Source organism: Haplochromis burtoni, unplaced genomic scaffold (assembly GCF_018398535.1).
Source record: "Haplochromis burtoni strain Fernald_Lab_line unplaced genomic scaffold, NCSU_Asbu1 Contig_20, whole genome shotgun sequence".
NCBI lineage: Eukaryota > Metazoa > Chordata > Actinopteri > Cichliformes > Cichlidae > Haplochromis > Haplochromis burtoni.
In genome coordinates, this window is record NW_024582381.1 from 1621697 (window position 1) to 1642154 (window position 20458).

Sequence of the window (20458 nt, forward strand, 5' to 3'; positions counted from 1 at the left end):
TTCAATCAACAGAAATAACAAATTCCTTCACAGAGTAATATGGATGCAATCCAGTCAATGTCCAGTAACATGTCAGAAATTACACCACTTTTTACTTTTCACAACTTATTTGTTAGGAGGAGCAAACTAAAGCTAACTTGGTGTCTAGCAACCTATCGATACACCTGCCCTAATCAAGAGATCACTGGAGCTGAAACAGGGGCAGGAAGAAAGCGACTGATAAGAGGATGGATGAAAGTTAAACGCCCAGCAAAAGGAAAAAGAAAAAAAATGTGTATGCATCTGACAATACAACCAGAACAACTGGAGACATACCAGATGGTACTCAGGCTGTTTTTTAAAGATACAAATACAGCTGTGTGTTGAAATGTCATCTTTATCGTTGGTGTGATGTTAAAACCACAGGCTAAATACAAATATAGATTTAACTGCCTTAACATCACCCACTTGGTTCTAGACTCCCAGAATTGACCACACGTCAAATGTCATTAGTGAATAACAAACAAATACAAGTATACATGTTTTCATTAAGAGAAAAAAAATAAAATCATGCGTTAGTTTAGAAAACTTTTTATTGAGTCTTCTAAAATCCAAAGTTCAAAATGGAATGCCAGAACTTTTCTTAAGCCTTCAATATGTGATTACTTCACTTGTGGAAAGATAAGTTTATGTATCCCAGTTATATATTATATATAAAATGCATTTTACACTTTTTTTAAATGTATAAATTATATACAAATCATATATTCCCATTCATAAAGGACTTAAATTTGTTGAAATGTTTTGGCTGGTTTCTGGTCTTTTCAGTCTATTAGTTTGCTTTGAGCGGGAAATGCCGAAGAGCGACGGAAAATCCCGAAGCCCGCGGTGCCTGCTGGGAAAACTCATCAAACCGCCATCTTTCCTTAAAGCGAGTTAGTAGGGCAAAACAACAGCTAGTTTGAAGGGTTATTTCTCCAAAATTAACCCGCTGGAGCAGCGCAACATCAGCTGTTCGTGTGAATAAGAAGCTTAAAGAGGAGCGGGCGGAGTGGAGGGCCTGATTCGGTACACATATCAGCCGTAGAATCCAGCAGTCCGCAGGGCACCATGGGCCGCTCTCGGAGCCGCAGCTCGTCCCGGTCCAAGCACTCCAAAAGCAGCAAGCACAGTAAGAAACGGAGCCGGTCCCGGTCGCGATCTCGAGACAGGGAGCGCTCCAAGAAACGCTCCAAGTCCCGAGAGTCGAAGAGGAACCGGCGCAGAGAATCCCGGTCCCGATCCCGGTCCAACACAGCGTCGTCCCGCAGAGAGAGAGCAGCCTCACCGCCGGAGCGCATCGACATCTTCGGCCGGACACTGAGCAAGAGGAACGCGCTTGATGAGAAGCAAAGGAAGGAGGAGGAGGAGAGGAAGGCGGAGATGGAGCGACAGAGGAAGATGTGGGTATATTTAATACAGAAACCGGCACGTAAACTGTTACATAACGATACTGAACCCCAGCCCGTGTTCGGCTACAAGCTAAGCTAAATGCTAGGCTAGCTGCGGTCATTTGCATGGCGATCGTTAGCTCACTGAGCTAGTTGGCTAACGCTAACAGGCTGCAAAGGCCGCAGCGCCTGTCAGAGGAAAGCTTTACCTGTTCAGGTGGATCACACCTCTAGTTCTACCGTCATTAATTCAGATAAACATAACTATAAACTCGTATTTTAAGCATCATGATAGAATTGTAAGGTTGTTCTCACTGACCTGCAGTTTTCACTTTGGAAAAAAAAACCCTAAAAAAAACCCGGAATCGTGCTGGTAAAGTTGAACTAACGAAGTAATGCATGTTGGATTCTCTTTTAACGTTTAAATATGTCAAATGAGTGGCTATTGGTGTGCAGGTCTGTCAGTTAATCCTGCAGTCATAAACTTCCTGCAGCAGGCAGAGATTTGACTCTCTGACCTGCACTGAAGGTCAGATCAGTAGTGATGTTGATGCTTCAGGAGATGCTGATGCTCAGTTACCGACATGCCTAATGTTTCCATGCTGAGTGAAGAGAAAGCGATCTGTGTGGGTTTAGCTCCAGGTTCTCCACAGACATCAGGGCATCAATTTCAGTGCATAGATTCTTGAAAATCCTGCATTTAGAATGAGGATAAATCTGGCACAGTTAGAGTGATCTAATAACATTGAGCCCAATATTAAACCAGAGCTGAGGGTGTACTGACAACACCTGGAGTGCTCACTAATGAATGCATGCATACATACAAATGCAAATAAATAAATAAATAAAAAACAAGAACACTGAAAGGACAAACAGCAGTGGAGTTGATGTAAATCCAGAAGAGCGAGGAGCATCACAGCCTCGTGTAAATAAAACAAAATCCCCACAATCTGCTCTAACTTGTATATAGGGCTGCTCGATTATGGCAAAAATGATAATCACCATTATTTTCACTGAAATTGAGATCTCGATTATTTGACGATATTTATTTAACCCTTTAAGACCTACCATAGAACCAAGTTCACCAGAGCTTATATTATATTTTTACATGCTGTAGTGCCATTTTTGGGAGCATTTCAAGTTGCTATACATCAATACAACTGTTATAGCCCATATTTTAATAATATGTATGCATTAAGTCCATAGTAACTACATTAATTGCAAAAAAGTGTAATAAACTACAAAAAAAATTTGAAAATTGTTTTTGTTTTGTTTTTTACATATATTTCTACTTGGAGAAATTTAAGAGGCTTATCCCTCAAAACTTTAAATACAAAAAGTTGCAAAAAATAGTTTACACCAACAGGGAATTTATTTTGAGTTTCTTCACAGTTTTATTTTGGAGATACAGCAATTTTTATATACTGCAGGAAAACCAAAAAATAATCCTATGATGCAAATTTGCAAAGAAAACAGCATGTGCATCAAAATAAACTATTTCCAGCAGTGCAATTCGAGTTCTAAGCATCCCAGAAACTATTCAGAAAAGTATCCGATTGTTAAGTGATGACGTGACGAATCCTACTTCCGGGCCTAAAGTAGTCTGCGTTTAATATGGCTTTTGTGTTGTTAACATGTTTAATGTTTTGTATTTTCTTCTATTTAATCTCAAAAAGCGGCACGGTGGTTAGCACCGTTGCTGCACAGCAAGAAGGTCCTGAGTTCAATTCCACCATCAGGCCGGGGGGTCTTCTGTGTGGAGTTTGCATGTTCTCCCCGTGTTTGCGGGGCTCAGCGTAAGGGCTGGGCCATATTATACCGTTCACGGTAATACCGGTATAATGTTAGGCAACGATAGGAAAATGAAATATCGCGATAGAATGGGAGTAAAACGCGCATGCGCAGTGCCTTTGTTTTCATACGCACATGGCCGATTGTTGAGTGAAACAGATGAACCAGAATTGGTTTGTAAAAATGGTGCAACTTCAGTGATGTGGAACTGGTTTGGTGTTTGTCCGTCAGATACACAACAAAGCACATTTTTTTGCAGAACATGCAAGCGGCCGTCGTTATTGTCGTATTTGTCGGACTAAGATGCTCTTAAATCTGGGAGTAATCTGGGTCCTAAACTCCGTATGCTTCAGGTCAAACAACACTGCAGCATCACTTAGAGTTAAAAACTGTCTAAATTCTTTCATCTTTAATAAAACGATCAGCATTGCTGCTTTACCAGGTGTAACTATAAAGTTTAACTTCCAGGCATCCATGAAAACAAAATTATTACATTTAACGGAGTTAGAAGTTAGCAGGAAGCTAGCGGAAGTTAGCTCGCTAGTTTCGCTAGTTACCTAAGCATGATATAGCATGTTCTGACTGAGAGATTTCTGAAAAAAATTCAAACGTACAGCTCTGCTATCACTTCCAACATAAATGAAGACAGGAAACTAAACAGCAGTGACGTTTGTAGGGTTACTGAAGTTGGGCTAGCTGGTATATAATGATGTGCTACGTGATCGCTAGCGACACAGCTATGTTAGCATAACATAAACAGTGAAGCTGGAGGACGAACACTAACACTTTTCCACTTATAAAAGTTAACGTGAAGGTTCTCATGGTTAGAGACAAATGCAATCGCATGGCAGGATGCTGTAAACGGACCAAACTTCAGTCAGGAGAACAACTGAGATAATCCATCCACAATACGAGGTTAGTCATTAATATACTGCAACAACATGGGAATAGAGCAGCTGCCAGAGAATTCAACATTAATGAATCAATGGTACAGAAGTGGAGGAAGCAAGAAGAATGAGTTTAATAAAGTTTGATTTATCTGACTGCTTTGTTTCGCTTAATGTGCCTTATAATCCCGTGCACCTTATGGTCCGAAAAATCGTACTGCACACTGCAGTTTAATGTTGCAAAGCACCTCTTTTTAACTTCAGTGGATATTATACATGGTTATGCTCAGGATATGTCAGCCCATTTCTACTGGAAATGCCTTTTGGTTAAACTTTCAGCAAGGAATTTGCATTTGCACTGTTACATTTTTATAAAGCTTTAATGTACATAAAAACCAGCTTCTTGTTTAAGTGAAAATAAATGGAAGGTTGTCTTTTTGCGCTAGTAATGTTGTGGAGCTGTATTTTGTCTCGCATCAATTATATCGTCGGTTATATCGTTATCGCAAATTTTCAAATATATATCGTGATAAATATTTTTGGCCATATCGCCCTGCTCTACTCCAGCGCCCCCCCCGCGACCCTGAAAAGGATAAGCGAATGGATGGATGGATGGAATCTCAAAAAGCTCCTAAAACAGTCAGTGATCACTGTTGACCTCCCTCGGCTTTTATTACCGCTAATCATTTATTTAAGCTCAGTTTTTAAAACCTTAGGATGTAACTACAGCCCAGCCCATGCAGCAGTATATGAATGACTAACCTCGTATTGTGGATGGATTATCTCAGTTGTTCTCCTGGCTGAAGTTTGGTCCTTTTACAGCATCCTGCCATGCGATTACATTTGTTCCTGACCACCGAGAACACTCACGTTAACTTTTATCGAGTGGAAAAAAGTTAGCTTGTTTATATTATGCTAACATAGCTGTGTCGCTAGCGGTCACGTAGCACATCATTATATACCAGCTAGCCCAACTTCAGTAACCCTACAAACGTCACTGCTGTTTAGTTTTCTGTCTTCATTTATGCTGGAAGTGATAGCAGAGCTGTACGTTTTAATTTGTTTCCAAAACCCCGCAGTCAGGACATGCTATATTGTATTTAGATAGAAGCTAGCGAGCTAACTCCCTGCTAACTTCTAACTCCGTTAAATGTCATAAATTCCGTTTTCATGGATGCCTGGATGTTAAACTCAATTGTTACACCTGGTAGAGCAGAACGCTGATCATTTTATTAAAGATGAAAGACTTTAGACAGTTTTTCAACTCTCAGTAATGCCATAGTGATCGTTTGATATATGGACCTGCAGCGGAGTTTAGGACCCAGACACGTCTAGTGACGTCAGACTGAACAACCGGATAGAGTCAAACATGACTTATAAAAACACCAGTATAGGCTTTTAAGGCCTACAAGTAAAAAACTACATTTTCCGCGAAAATGACGTCACTTCCGGTTTTGGACAGAAATGGCGGACATGCGATAGTTCGCGTCTGACGTCTTTTTCAATGTGGGAAGTGTTACGAACAGCTGATCGGATCGGCAAAGCGTGTTTCTGGAATATTATGTTTTTGTTCCTGCAAGCGCTTTTTATGCAATTTTTGCAAAGCTTTATGTGGAAGGAAACCGTGACCGTAGGACAAGCTGATGGCATAAGATGTAAGTACAACTCCTCCGGTTTCATATGCAAAACAAATTATTGCGCTAGCTTACGCGGTTCCGGTTCTACAGGGATTTAAAGGGTTAACAATAACAATGTATTGAATAATGACTTTAAAAAATAATATAAAATAGTGTGCAAATACTGATAACAGTGCAAATGTTTGCAATATAAAATAAATGAAAAATGTAAACATCTATGTTTAGTGAACTTTGCAGTGTTGCTCTGTGGTGCAGCTACGACACCGTAGCAAAGTTTACACACTATGTCTACTTGATCCACGTCTGACTCCGCGAACCCATAATGTTTCCACACCACTGAAGTTTTTTTTTTACCTCTCTTTTCAACCAACAGCAGTCACTCTCCTCTCCAAATAACTTCTGCTTAGCTTTCCGAGCTTCCCTCGGGTCCTCTTAATTGTTGTGACGCGTGTTCGAAATGCAGAGAGGTGCGCTCGATTTGCCACACGGAGCAGCGCGAGAGTAAAGCACGAGGGAGGGGCTAATAATCGGCTCAGTCATTTTTAATGATCGTTGAAAGCCCAGATCGTAATCGAGATTAAAATTCGATTAATTGAGCAGCCCTACTTGTATAGATGAGTCGCTTTATTTTATTTTAAAGCAAAGATGCTCAGAAAAAAGTTTAAAGGCAAATTTAAAAGTACTGTTCATACAATAATAAAGTTCCAGCAGTGGGGCTTTTAACTTTCCCCTCACAGGTGTATTTTGGGGTTGAATTGTTCTTGATGATGCTCTTGCATGATTTCTATGTTGAATGAGTGTTTTTCCTCCAATAAGCACTTTGATTTCTCCTCTGGAGAGATAATTGTATTAACATATAAACTGGAGAGCGAGACATTCAGTGAAAACCTCTTGGTTTATTGAATATTAACTTTACTCATTGATTATTTTATCTCACTTCAGCTGTAGCTGTACTAGTAATGAGTGTTTTTGTAGACACAAACAGCTGGACAGCTGTAGCTCTGAGCATTTGGAGAGAATGTGTTTCTCTTATAGAGAATAAATGCACAGATGTTGATGCCTGCAGTTAAAACCATCTGGATTGTTTATTATTGGTTAAGGCGGGTTTCTGTTGTGCTGATTTTTATTTTTATTTTTTTGTGAGGGATTATATACAGGCATCTGCACAGGGACTCAAACCAGAAACCTTCGATTTACAGTTTGGCTCATGGTGTTAGCAGGTATGCAGGTGCTGATTCCTGCTGTTCTTCAAACTCAGCTGCTACATCTCCATTGAAGCAGCTGGCCATCTTTTCTTTGGTCAAACACTCAGTACAAATACTGCTATAATCAGTAGTTCACAGTTGCAGTCGAAGCGAAATAAAAAGCTAAAAAACATCAACTGAAACCAAACTCAGTAAATGTCTCACCCTGTAGTCCACATGTGAACACAATGGTCCACTGAGAGGATAAATCAAAGTTTTCATTAGTGAAAAAACAGCTATTCTTCATGTCATTAGTCTGCTCGATTAATGCAGTACTCCCACAAAAGTAAGTAATACAACTTGTTGAATTTAAGAAACACAAATGTGAGTGAAAAGTGGATACTTGGCTTTAACAGGAAGGCCTATTTTAAAGTCAAATTCTATTGATATTTAAAACTTATTTGGTTTAAACAGGATGCAGAGAGAATCAGGACGCATTGAACAACCACAAAACCTGCTGCAACAGCTAAACATCACAAACTGACTTAAACACACAGCTTAAAAAAAAATTGAGTAACTGTGTTAACTTAATCCTCGTTACTGAAATAATCCTATTTCAGATTTTAATGAAGCAGCTGTGACCGTAAATACATCCATGTTGACTGCAGCTTTTCAGGTGCGTGTCTGTGTGTGTGAGAGCCTCCAGGTAATATAACACACAGCCCACACCTGGCTTCCTGTCTGTCTGTCCCGTCTCCTTTCTCCTGCTGCCTAACAGCCACAGGGCCCATTAACCGGGCATACAAATGTAAATATAAAGGATGCTGGGCAGGGCTGGGTCCAGTTTCTGGTTTCCACAGCCTGACAGAGTGAAACCAGATCCCTGAGAGGGTGGAGAGTGTGTGTTTACATCGCTACTAATAAGTTCCTGTTCACACAAAAAGAACAGTTTAAAGAAAAGATAAACAGGAGGGCAGGTGACTTCCATCTAAATTCCACAAAACACTCAGAAAAACAGTCTAAATTGCACCCAATCTCACATTTGAAATTAAAAATGTCCTCATTGTTGAATTATGTATATTTAAGAGCTGTTTAAAGCAGTTTAGTAAATTCTTAAATATCCATTTGAACAATAGCCTTTCTGTTAATTTTTTTTTTACCTGATAAGCTGTGTTGTAATATTGGGTTTGGTATGGCTCGTAAAAACCACTCTCAGGTAGGGATGGGTATCGTTTAGGTTTTATCCGATACCGGTGCCAAATCGGTACTTTTGAAACGGTGCCGGTGCTCAAACGGTGCTCAAACCGGTGCTTAAAGAATGGAGAACACAAAATTGGTCCAAAAACCTCTCATGTTCAGCTGGTTTTTGTAAAAAGATAACAATGTTAGCCTTTTCTGCAGCTATGGGGCATATATGGTATCACTCTTGGCTGGAAGCAGTGCTTAAACAATGGAAAAAACACAAACTTTGTCCAAAAACCTCTCATGTTTAACTGTTTTCCACTTTTTCTTTGGTCATTTTAGCCTTTTTGGCCAGGGTGAAGGGAGTATCTGCCATCAAACAAGAAGACAGCCGCATGTAGCTATGATGATGTTTGCTAGTTCACCTTACATGCATTAATGTAATAACGTGGTTAGCCTACTCAACGTAAATTACACACGAACAACATTAAGCTACTCACGCAGAGAAGAACGGCTGCTGCTGCATCATCATCCTCATCATTTCTGCTACACTGGCAGGGCTAGGGGCCAGGACTCTCCTCTTCGGGTTTTTGGGGGATGTTGCTAACTCCGGGTCCGATAACAGGCACCACACCCGCAGTAGATGTGCTCGGTGTGAGGTCTCGCAGAAAGCTATCAAATACGGAGCATTTCTGGGCTTTTAAAAAAAAACGCTATGCGTCGCCAGGTGTTTCATCGGATTCGAGGTTTTACCTCCTTTGACAGTATCACAGTATCAGCTTAAAGCACTTGTTGCTGCTGAGTTTGCATATTTTGCTATGAAGTACAGCCAGACTTTTGACCGCTTCGCCTTGGGCATTTTTAATCCGTAGCTCTGCATAAAAGAACGTACGTACCTGGACCCGCCTACTATCCTCGGAAACGTAAAATTATTGGCTAGAAGTGTATCACAGCTCAGGAAAAAAAGCACCGAAATAAAGCACCGAAATGTGCGCTGCTTTTCGGTCTGGTTACTACCGTTTATGTCAGAACCGGTGCCATCATGGCACCGGACACCGGTACCCATCCCTACTCTCAGGTATGATGAATTAAAAACTGGTTGGTTAGCTTTGGGTAAATACAGACTAAGCTGTTATTTTGAGATATTTCAAAGCGGTTCGGTGTGGTTTATTTGATTAGCAATTAAATAGTTCTCCGTTTTAAAACCGAAACACGAATTAGCGACATGCTAACCTTTTGTTCTTTCCTTTAGCCGGCAGCAGGAGATTGAGGAGAAGCTGATCGAGGAGGAGACGGCGCGGCGAGTTGAGGAGCTCGTGGCCAAACGTGTGGAGGAGGAGCTCGAGAAGCGGAAAGACGAGATTGAGCGGGAAGTGCTGCGACGCGTCGAGGAGGCGAAGCGCATCATGGAGCGGCAGCTGCTGGAAGAGCTGGAGCGGCAGCGGCAAGCCGAGCTGGCGGCACAGAAGGCCAGAGAGGTAACGCTCGGTCGTTTGGAACGCAGCCCCTCCCTTACCCCTACACCACCCCGTACCCAAACCCCTTCAGCTCCCTTCACCTCTCAGTTTCCCACTCTGACTGGGTCTTTGGTCTTTTATTTTAACTGTTTAAAGTGTAACCCAGCCATGGCACAAGTTTCACACAGTTGGATGCAGCTGTGCTCAAGGGAAGTGGCAGCTTTCAGAATAAAAAGAAAAGGGAGTACCTTGGCTTCAGATACTAAAGCAAATCAATATATCCAAGGGTATAATGAATGTTCTTCATTGGTGTAAATTACTGAAGTAATAATAACAGCAGTGACGAGAATAATAACGAAATTCCTGTCATTCACTTTTTTTTTTGTTGCAGTAGTTGCATTTCAGCTCAGTGTGGGAGTCTTTCAGGCTGTTAGCTTAGTTTCTCTTTTCATTAGTCAGTGAGTGGACCTCTCACAGTGAAAAACCATCCAATGGGTTTTAAATCGAAACAAACTACCATGTTACCTCAACTCTCCAGCTGTTTATCAAAAAAATTTCACTTATTCCTGAAATCATGGGTAAGGTGATATGTTTTTACACATTCGAGTATTTGAAAAATTATATTGTTTATGTGTTTATCTTGTGTCTACCCTGAGTTTGGTAGGATGTAACGTGCTACAGTTAAAAGGTTAAAAGTTTACATTTTATTTCTGTTTAAAAAAAATTATAATTTAAAAGAGATTAGAGGATAGCTGTGCATTTCTAACTTGCTGGTGAGAGTTTTGCCATGGCGGGTTTCAAAACAATATTCATTTCTTTTCTGGTTTACTCAAATTTCTTAGTTTTCCATTATGTATATATATATATATATATGTATATGTATATATATATATATATATATATATATATATATATATATATATATATATATATATATATATATATATATATATATATGTGTATATATATATATATATGTATATGTATATATATATATATATATGTATATGTATATTGTATATATATATGTATATGTATATATATATGTATATATGTATATGTATATGTATATGTATATATATATATATATATGTATATGTATATATATGTATATGTATATATATTTATATGTATATATATATATGTATTTATATGTATATGTATATGTATATGTATATATATATATATATATATATATATATATAGTATTTCGCTTATATTTGCTTTAAAATAAATACCTACCATTGCTGCCTGTCAGTGGTTATTTTAGGGTTTCTTTTGTTTTTTAAGGCTTTTTAAAAACATAAAAAATATACTATGCAATTATTACAAGTCTGACATTGTAACTGCCATTATTAGGGTGCTTTTTTTTTTTTTTATTTGCCGGGCCCCAAAACAAATTTTTCTGAATCTAACAATCGAAACCGTGATATAAAATATTCAAGGCGAAAACAAAACTTATAGAGGCAGTTACATAAGTCCTGTCTCACTGCTGGAATATTTATTAAATTGAAAGGTTTTTTTCTTTCGACTTTTATCAGAATAAGTGAACGTAAGATTTACAGACGTTCTATCTGCGAATCTTACGTTCAATTATTATCAGGGAAATCTTCAGTGGTGTGAAACGTGTTATTTAACTTGTTTCTGTGCATAGTCAAGGTATAGACCATGACTTTTTAATAAGTGGAAGAGAGACTTCTGGATTATTCACTTAATCAGCCAGGGATCTGAACTGATTTAGTTATTCATTTTAAAAAAAAGCCCACAGGTTTCTAATTGAATAATGAATAGCTAATTTGTTTGAATACAGGTAATTAGTCTTTTGAATTCAGTATTTCACAGTGCAGTTTTTATTTATTTATATTATGTAATCTTTAGCTCTACAGATGTTTTTGTTAATTTAAGTGTGAGTATTTTTATTCCAAATTTTACCTTGTTGAGATGTTTGTCATTGTATTGCACTTTAGGCTATTAGGCTAGGCTGTGTTTAACTTCATTTAGCTGATAAAGCTGGATTTTTCCAACTCTTGGGATTAAGTGTATTATTTTAATACATACAGACTTATTTTAAATTACCTGAATTTAACTTGTCTTAACTTATCTGAACTTACCTCAAGTTAACTTATCCAAAGCTTAACTTCTAGAACACAGCTGAGCTGAACTTATTGCAACTTACTGCACAGTAACTTACTTTTACTCATTATACTTGATAATAATTTTTGTGAAACTACTTGAACTTAAGTTCAGATTAGTTAAATTATCTTTAATTCTTAACTTAGCATAAGATGAGTTTAGATAGTTTTAGCTTATTAGTTGGAGCTTATCTTGATTTAGGCTAAACTAATCATTTCAGGTATCTGAACCACTACATGGTTGTTACTATATACACATACTAATTGTTTTGGTTGTTTTAGTTTGGTACTTGTGTGACATTGTTTGGTTCATTTGGTATTCCTGCTCATGTTTTAACTATCAAAATGTTTTGCTTTAAAACCTGATTTGTGCTGTGAATTTGTTGAATTTTGGAAGGTAATAAGCAGATTAATGTCGTTAGTCTTCAGTTGGTAATAGCCTGTATACCTGATGAAGGTCAGATGGACAAAAAACATTGTAATTTAATTTGTTTTCCAGCAAAAAGTGAGAGTTCGCACAGGAAAGATGCTAGGACATCTGCTAAGTAAGGTCTCCTGGGGTCTTGCCTTTAACTTTATTCAAACTGATTTCTGTTCAGATGCTTAGTCGCCCTAAAGGTTCCTTTTTAAACTAAGAACAAACAACCCTGGCTCCCCTCCCTGGGCACTATTAAGGAAAATGGCGTTTGTTTACATCACAGTATTGTGAATGAGCGGTCCAGCTAAAGCGCAGCGGCCATTGACTCGGGACTAATAGGCTAAGAAATGTACCCCCCAACTCTTTGTTTACCCTCAGGACTGCTAGGAAGAAAGGTCAGCGATGTGTAGAAATGTTCATCACGTCTGTTTTAATCCACCTCACCTGCTCTTTAACTCTTTGGGGGAGGGGAACATTACAGGGACGCTTCATTTCCTGTTTCCTGTCCTGACAGGTTAATCCCCTCTCACCTGTGTCACCTGTTGATGATTTTTGTGGAGCTTTTCGAACAAAATGTGTTGATTTATTTTTGTGCTGACAACTTGCTTCTCCTGTAGGCTCAGTTTGGAAATGTGTTTGTGCTGTTTTTTTTGTTAATTTTTTGGAAACACCACCTTCCTAACTAGCATTGACCTGCAACCTTTCAGCTCAGCCGTGACCCGCGTCCTGTACTGTAAGTGTACCGTGGGCGGGTCCACTTCGAACACACACTCTCTCTCTCACACATACACACACACACACACACACTTACATACTTGCACAAACACACACCTGCACACAAACACAGACAAACATCTTTGTACTGCACTCCTTCACCGCGGCTGCAGGCTAAGCCGTAAACTGATCAGTAATAAAGAGGAATGGCGCCGTATGGCAGAAACCCCCATATCTACCTACCCACACCAGGAGCGCTCCTGTCTCTGCAGGGGCCACACAGTCCGGACGAGACAGTAAATATTCAACCGTTTAACGCTTTCACCAGTTGTGTAGGTACACAGGAAAATGGTATACGTGCATTGGTGAGCCAAAACTATTCCCTCCTTTATTTTTCTCTTGCTTATAAACATGTTAAAAAGCAGCAGCAGCTTTGATTGTCTGTCTTTTTTATATATGTCTTCTATTGATGAGTGTAATCATGCAGCACTAGGTGTGTGTTAGTCTTTAATTTTTCTCTAGGCAGCATTAGAGGGATTTTTAAAAATGTGTGAGAGGCTGAACAAACTTGTCGTGAGTGTGTGAGTGAGCGCGTGCGTGCGTGCCTTTTGTGGCCTGTTCGTGCGCTAACATATCATCGTGTTGCTTGTTTAGGAAGAAGAAAAATCGAAGCGGGAGGAGCTGGAAAAAATCCTGGAGGAGAATAACCGCAAGATCGCAGAGGCTCAGGCCAAACTGGTACGCCAAAACGGACACAAAACTATCTGTCGTTAGCATCCACTGAGCAGTGTGTTCTCACCATCAGCAGTAATTTTACATTATCAACACATAAAAGTTAACGCAACTTAAAAATAAGGCAAAACTATTTAGTTTACTATTTAGATTACTCATTTAGGGTTTGTGAATAAAATATTCAGCTCGCACTAGACACTGAAAACTGTTTGATTATCGTGATGAATCTTCTCTTATTCAGAGAAAGATCTCTTTGAGTTAAAATACAAAAATTTCCAATTTGTCATCAACATGCAAATTATGCAATTTGGAAAAACGTTTAACGTTCTAATTATGCTAACAAAAAAATGGGCTTTCTTTGGCCACAATACTGGGCTGTATAAACGGGTATCGATAAAATAAATTGTGAAATTTCAAATCAAAGTAATGTTCAAAACCCCCACAGAGAAGTGTATGTTCTAGAAATCCTTGCACTGTTGAGTCGTTGCATATTTACATGCAAGAACATAGTTTAAACATTATTTGGTTTTGATGAAGGGACCCCGGGTCAGAAAGAGGTCTAGTGGTTAATTCAAAGACTGAAGTTGGATTGAAAAATTGGATTGATTTGAGAAACTGACATTCATCAGCTTTTAATGTCGTGACTACATCTTTAATCCAAAAATCAGGACGGATTGAGACCTTAAGGCTTTTTGCTATGACATTACTGGGTATGGCAACACTCCACTGGCAGGAAACAGTGTCTACGCAGTGGCTTTGAGTTGATGGTTATCAGCCATGGAAACGGATCTGCAAATAAGTGGGACAGGGGAAAAATAAATTCTGCAGAGTTTTGTTTATTTGAATCAGGGTCAAACTATAGAAAACCAGCATTCCTGTAATACTGCAAAAACCAAAATGAATGTTTAAGAAGAAAAAAAAAATTAGGACCAATCAAAATTGTGTATTGTGGTTTTTTGTTTGTTTTTTTTATTTTGCTTTTACAAGGGAGCCGTAGAACAAGTTACACAGTACAATAATGCTTCTATGATGGTGACGAGAAAGAAATCTAATTACATAATCTAAAAGTAAAATCACGTGTTGTCTAAATCTCAGTCGTATTTACTATTTAAATTGAATGGAATTGATTTTAACAACTCAATCTAACGAGTACGTGTTTATTGTTTAATAAAATTGATACGGAATTAATTAATAATTAATTAATTTCATTGTTTAAGTGTAATAGAAAAATAAATAAATAATTTATTATTATATTATAGCAGAATAAATAAATAATCAGCTAAATCTAACAGAATAACTTTTATTGCCTAAATTTAATGAAGTAATTTTACTGCTACTTACTAGTACTATTTGTTAGTATGGGGGGAAAAAATACAAACACCTGTTGTAGTTCCTTCAGCAGCAATATTCTGGGAAACGGCACATTTAAGGAGCTTCATTTACTTGGATTTACTTGATTTTTATGTCCAATGTTTTGTTTTTTGGATGACCTGGCGGTAAGTGTAATCATGGCCTTACGTGACCCCGCCCCTGATTCCTTTTTTGTGTCTGTCCCGCAGGCTGAGGATCAGTTGCGTATTGTGGAAGAGCAGAGAAAGATCCACGAGGAGCGCATGAAGCTGGAGCAGGACCGGCAGAAGCAGCAGAAGGAGGAGCAGAAAATCATCCTCGGCAAGGGCAAGTCCAGGCCCAAGCTCTCCTTCACCCTGAAGGCCACAGAATAAGACTGCTCCCCCTTCGTCCGCAGGTCATCCCCCTCCCCCATTCAGCTCCTTTCTCCTCCTCCTCCTCATCATTCAGCCCCACTCCTCCTCCTCTGTGGAACGCTCGCTTCGTTTTGGAAGTGCTGAAAGAAGGGGGGGCGCAACCAGCGTGTTAACTCGCTCCCTCCCAGCTTTGAAGAGGAGGCAGCTCTTCACCCTAGGACCATCGCCCCCTCCTCCTCATCCTCACCCTGCTGCACAGATGACTCTTGTGCTTCTGGGTTGTTTTTGTTTGTTTGTTTTGTTTTTTTTTTTTTTTTTGTTTTTTAGAAAACTTGAACTTTTTTTGATGTAGATGCTCTAACGTGTCCCTCGCCCTGCCACCCGGTTAAGTCTTAACTCTCGTGCTCTTCTTACGGCCTGAAAGGCAGACCTGATAGGCATCTGACTGTCTAGCTCGGCTCGGCTCATGTGCAGCATGGGAGTCGGCCTGTGGGTTTCCTGTTTGCAGACTCTGTGGTTACCAAATCACAGACTTTAAAAAAGCACAGCAAACTTCCCGTCCAGCTCGCCCTCCATTTTAAAAATCCTGCTCCTCTTCTTCTGTGGCTCTGCTTCAGCTCCGCCTGCCGTATGCATTTTGGCTTTTAAATGTTGTCCTAAGAGGAACAATTTAAAAAAAAGAAATAGAAATGAGGTGAACCCGCCGCTCGACTCCCAGACTGCCCATGATCGAACTGCCGGAACCTCCTGCAGGAAACTGAGGAGAGATGGCATTTTCCTGTCTGATGTAATATCATGTGCCGCCTCTCCCTCCTCACTCAGAGTTAAAGATAAAAATGTGTAGGAGACAAAAAGCCACAGTCTGTGTTCTGTCCCTCAGTCATGTGCTAGTAAATTAACGGGCGAGGTAAGTGTTGATTCGTAGAGGACTGATTCGCACAAGTTCAGGTAAGACGAGGATTGAGGTCAGCGCGAGCGTGGATGTGTTTTAAGTGTGTGTGAATGTGTGAGTGTGTGCGTGTGGCTGACCTCAGGTGGGTATATAAAGACTTTTTGTTATGTTGTGGCATTTTGAATTTGTCATGTAATTTCCCCCCAATTGTCAAGGGACTGAACAGATCAATAAATCCATTGAATGCCTACACTGACCCGTGTGATGCTTTCCTGAGCTTCTATCTTATTTAATTCAGCCCTTCACAGTTTCATCTTTAATCAGGTAGCCCGATCAGTGACAAATTTTAATGGCGCTGTTGGCACCACTTTGGAAATTTATTTATTTTTTTCTCAGCGGTCCATTTTCTCCTCTCGAGTCAATACATCACTGTCAGGTTAACCAAATCCCTGTAACAACATTGCCTAATTAGTTGGCAGCTGCAATTTGAGATTTTTCTGCAGCTGCTGGTTTGTTTCCAGCTCGTAACGGCAAGTGAGGTCGCTGCAAGCCGACCGTTCGCTAGATTACTGAGGATGACAAATGACCTCGGCAAACCCGCATTTCAATGCAGCTCAAACCCAACTCTAATGAATCCAATCGAAACTGTCAACCTGCGTTCGAGGGTGTAAGTGAAGCGGTGACGGATGGTGATATTAATGTGGCGAGTTACTAAACTCGGGTCACCAGGCTGAGCTCTGCTAATCGGAGGAACAACCCAAAATGCTGCGGTCCATTTTAAAACAGGCAAACCCAAAGTGTTTTCTGCTGAACGGAGATGGACCAGCAATATAAGCATAAAACCAAAGAGCAAAGCTTTACTTAAAATAAATTAAAAAAAAACAAAAAAAAACAGCTGAAGGAAAAATGTAACCCAAAACTTGACCGTATATACAAGAAGACCACATTTTTCTTTATTTTACTCTAGAAATGTTTAATATATTTGGAAATGTTTGGATTTCACATAGTAACATAAAACCAGAAAAACACCTGAACAATATAACATGCAAATAATAAAAATTAAAAATAAATTAATAAAACTACTTTTTTTTTATGATGAATGTCAGTTTAAAGCGTTAATATAATACTAAAATAGGTTTTATTTATTTATCTTTAATTATTATGGCACAGGAAAGCTGAGAGACCGAAAGCAATGGGGTAGACGGCAAATAACCCAGAGCAGATTCAAACTACTTATCCTGGTGAACCTACTTGAATGTTTAATATTTTTAACAAGAAGCACTGAGATTTCACAAAATATAATAAACTTTTTCCGTGTTTAAGCTTAGTCTTGCTAGCTAACACAATCTGGAAAAAATGTTTGTTAGTAAATTATTTTTATATTATTTAATTAGTTTTGAATGTCTGGTTGGGTTTGGGCACTAAAGCTAATTACTAAGAAAAAGATGGTGGTTTGATTTTTTTTTTCTCCAAGTGAAATAAGTTAGCTTTTGATAGCGTTCACTGTAGCTTAGCTAAAATGACCATTTTCCCTCTTTAAAAAAAGATGATTTTTTATTGCTGAAACAATTTTGTAATTTAGTTCTATATCGCATAAATGGTACTAAACAAAGAACGAAAAATTGCTAAATTAGCTTAGTGAACAGTAACCTAGCCGACCTTAGTTGCCTCTATTAGTTTTACCTGATTTTACATAAATAATTTATTTATTATTTCCTTTGTGCCTGTCCTTGTGTTTGTGGGGGGTTTTTTGTTTTGTTTTTAATGAGTACATGGGCTGTTATATTTATGTTCATTTTAATTTGGTTTATATGGCCGAGGATACTCTTTGGAAACAAATGTCGGCATCGGTTGCTATTTTCTAAATAACTTGGCTAGGTTAGCTAGTAATAGCTGTAGCTATAGCCTTGTTGATTTTTTTCCCGCACTTTAAAAGTGCTGCTTCTGTGCTTTTCTTTTCTTTTTTTCTTTTTTTTTTTTTCAAAAAGAATAAAAATAAATGTTTTAAAGAAATTAGCACCAGTAGCTTAAGATGGCCTAGATTAGCTAAATTATCATTTAAACTTTAAGTTGGGAGTTCATTTGTTTCAGTTTACCTCCTTTCAAACTAATAAAGCTCAAATCACAAGTCAGTCTGAGAATTAAATATGTAGGTTTAGTTTTAAATTAGTAATTTTTTTTTAAATGTTGAGGTTATGGACAGTTACATTGACTTGCTGTTTATTTACACATGTTATGCAGTTTGAATTATTTTAGCATGGTCAGTGCACATTACATATATTTTGACAATAAGCTGTTCATTTCTCAAAATAAATCTGAAACTAGAAAAGGTGCGGTGAGTGTAAATGTCAGAGGTAAATAACTGCTGTGTTTAAACATGTAAACCACCTTCAGACCTCACCCAAGTGTCTGCAGGCAGAACAAAGCAGCGCCATTAGGGCTCCACGGCTTTTATAGAGGCACTAAATAAAATTATTAAAACATGAATGGATGAAAGCTTAATTTAAGCCTTCAGTTTAAATGTAATAATATTTACAGAGCGGTGAGAATAGCTCATATGATTCAAACCGAAACCAAGCCTGCAGGTGCATGTTACAACTTACTTTGTTATTTTTGTTAATGCTCTCCAAGCGGTGCACAGAACCGGAGCTAAATAAAATATTGGTTCATTTTTTCATACTGTGACTTCCTGCCGGAGTCAGGCGGTCCCTCTGAGTCTGGAGCCACACGTCGGTGAGACTGTCACAGAAGCTGCGAAAACATCCACCGCCCGACCCGGGTGCCCGGCGGACCCACAGCCCGCGGCGGTGCGCTCCTCTGCGGGCTGAGCGCTGCTGCGTGTCCCGCTGCAGCTGACCGGAGCCCGGACCTGCTGGAGCAAGTTTAGGGTGTAAAAACACAACTGAGCCTTAGTAGAGTTCCTTAAAACACAGTGAAACGGGGGAGTTTTTAAACGACAGTGTGTTTTCATAGTTTTTGGATAAGAGACACATCCCGCACTGTTTCCTTTTACCTGGAATGAACTTATTTCCTCTTCCTCCTCACCTGTCTGCAAGAAAGTAAAGGTGTACAAGAAAAAAAAGGTGTTTTTTTAACTTGAATTTCTCTTGAACCGAACTTACACGAAACTTAAAACCACTTTTATTTCCACAAACTTGAATGAAATTAAGTTTCCACGCAACTCCCTACATCTTTTAACGCTGCTGAAAAAAACAGAGGCGAGTTTAAATCCTGTGCAGACTGACCTCCTGTTTCTAAGTGTCAGACAGTCACAGGTAAGTGCGTGTGTGTGTTTTACGCTTGTTTTGGCTGATCTTTGCGCACAGACGCTTTCGTGGCCCGACGGCTTCAGGAAGAGCTTTCAAGACTGGCAGAAGCTTCGTCTGTCCTGATTCAAACAGAAACAATTAGAAACATCAATAAAAACAAATAGTGGGGATTAAAGGCTGCTCATGAGGACTTTCAGGTGAGAAAAGGATGATATATTTCTTTTCCTGTAGGTTTGTCACAGACTAGAGGTGCAGCAGCAATAATACAGTAAAGCATATTTAGAGCTGTGCCCATCCGGCATCTAAATTCAATTAAAGTGAAGCTCTGACAATAAACATCCAGCTTCGAGTGCAGCTCTGTGTGTTGATTCCGGGCCGGTAGAGGAGAGGGGAGGACGGGGGGACTCCTCAATTATCTCCCGGGTGAAGATCCGCAAAACAAACACCCGCAATCCACTTTAAAACCGCAGATAGCGTGAAGTGTGAGAGAGTGTGAAAACTTCACAGAGAGGAGTGCTCATTAAATTAGAAGCTGTTTACCAAAAGTCAGCAGGTGTGACTGTTTCATTTCAATAAACAGATAAAACAGTAATAATAATGTTTGTAGAGTTAATTGAACGAAGGCTGAGCATGTTTGATGGCTGGAAAATATTATTTATTACAGGAAAGGAGTCCTAGGACACAGCATAACTAATTTTTATCCCCTGAAAATGTTTATTTAAAGGTGTGAATGTGTGTAAATTTAATTTACTGGGCAACACACAGGCGGGAAATAATGTTTTTAGAAGTAATTAAGCAAAGTCTGAGCATATTAAATATTTTTATTAAAGGGGGAAGTCCTGAAACAGAGAAATAAACTGGTTTGGGGCCTCTAAAGACGTTTCAAAATTGTCAAATGTTTGTAATCTCAATAAAAGGGGAATAAACGGGTAAAAAGTCTCGTTTTTATTATTTAAATCAACTGTGAGAATGTCGGAAGGCTGGAATTTTTATTTATTAAAGGGGAAAAACTTTAATCCTGTAAAACCCTTTTTTTTCATAAAAGTGC

The 20458-nt window shown here is 38.9% G+C and overlaps 1 protein-coding gene across 2 annotated transcripts; it reads left to right on the top strand.

Annotated features, from left to right (window-relative positions):
- Nucleotides 1–863: 863 nt before the first annotated feature.
- On the top strand, nt 864–16391 carry LOC102296957 (arginine and glutamate-rich protein 1-B). Of its 2 annotated transcripts, XM_005919361.3 has the most exons (4): nt 866–1421; nt 9343–9568; nt 13466–13549; nt 15103–16391. In XM_005919361.3, the coding sequence occupies exons 1-4, from the start codon at nt 1090–1092 to the stop codon at nt 15265–15267; spliced, it is 807 nt and encodes a 268-aa protein (XP_005919423.1). In that variant the 5' UTR covers nt 866–1089; the 3' UTR covers nt 15268–16391. The 2 variants fall into 2 exon arrangements, with proteins under 2 accessions (XP_005919422.1, XP_005919423.1); XM_005919360.3 differs by lacking the exons at nt 13466–13549; nt 15103–16391 and having other exon boundaries at nt 864–1421; nt 9343–9931.
- The last annotated feature ends 4067 nt before the right edge of the window (nt 16392–20458 follow it).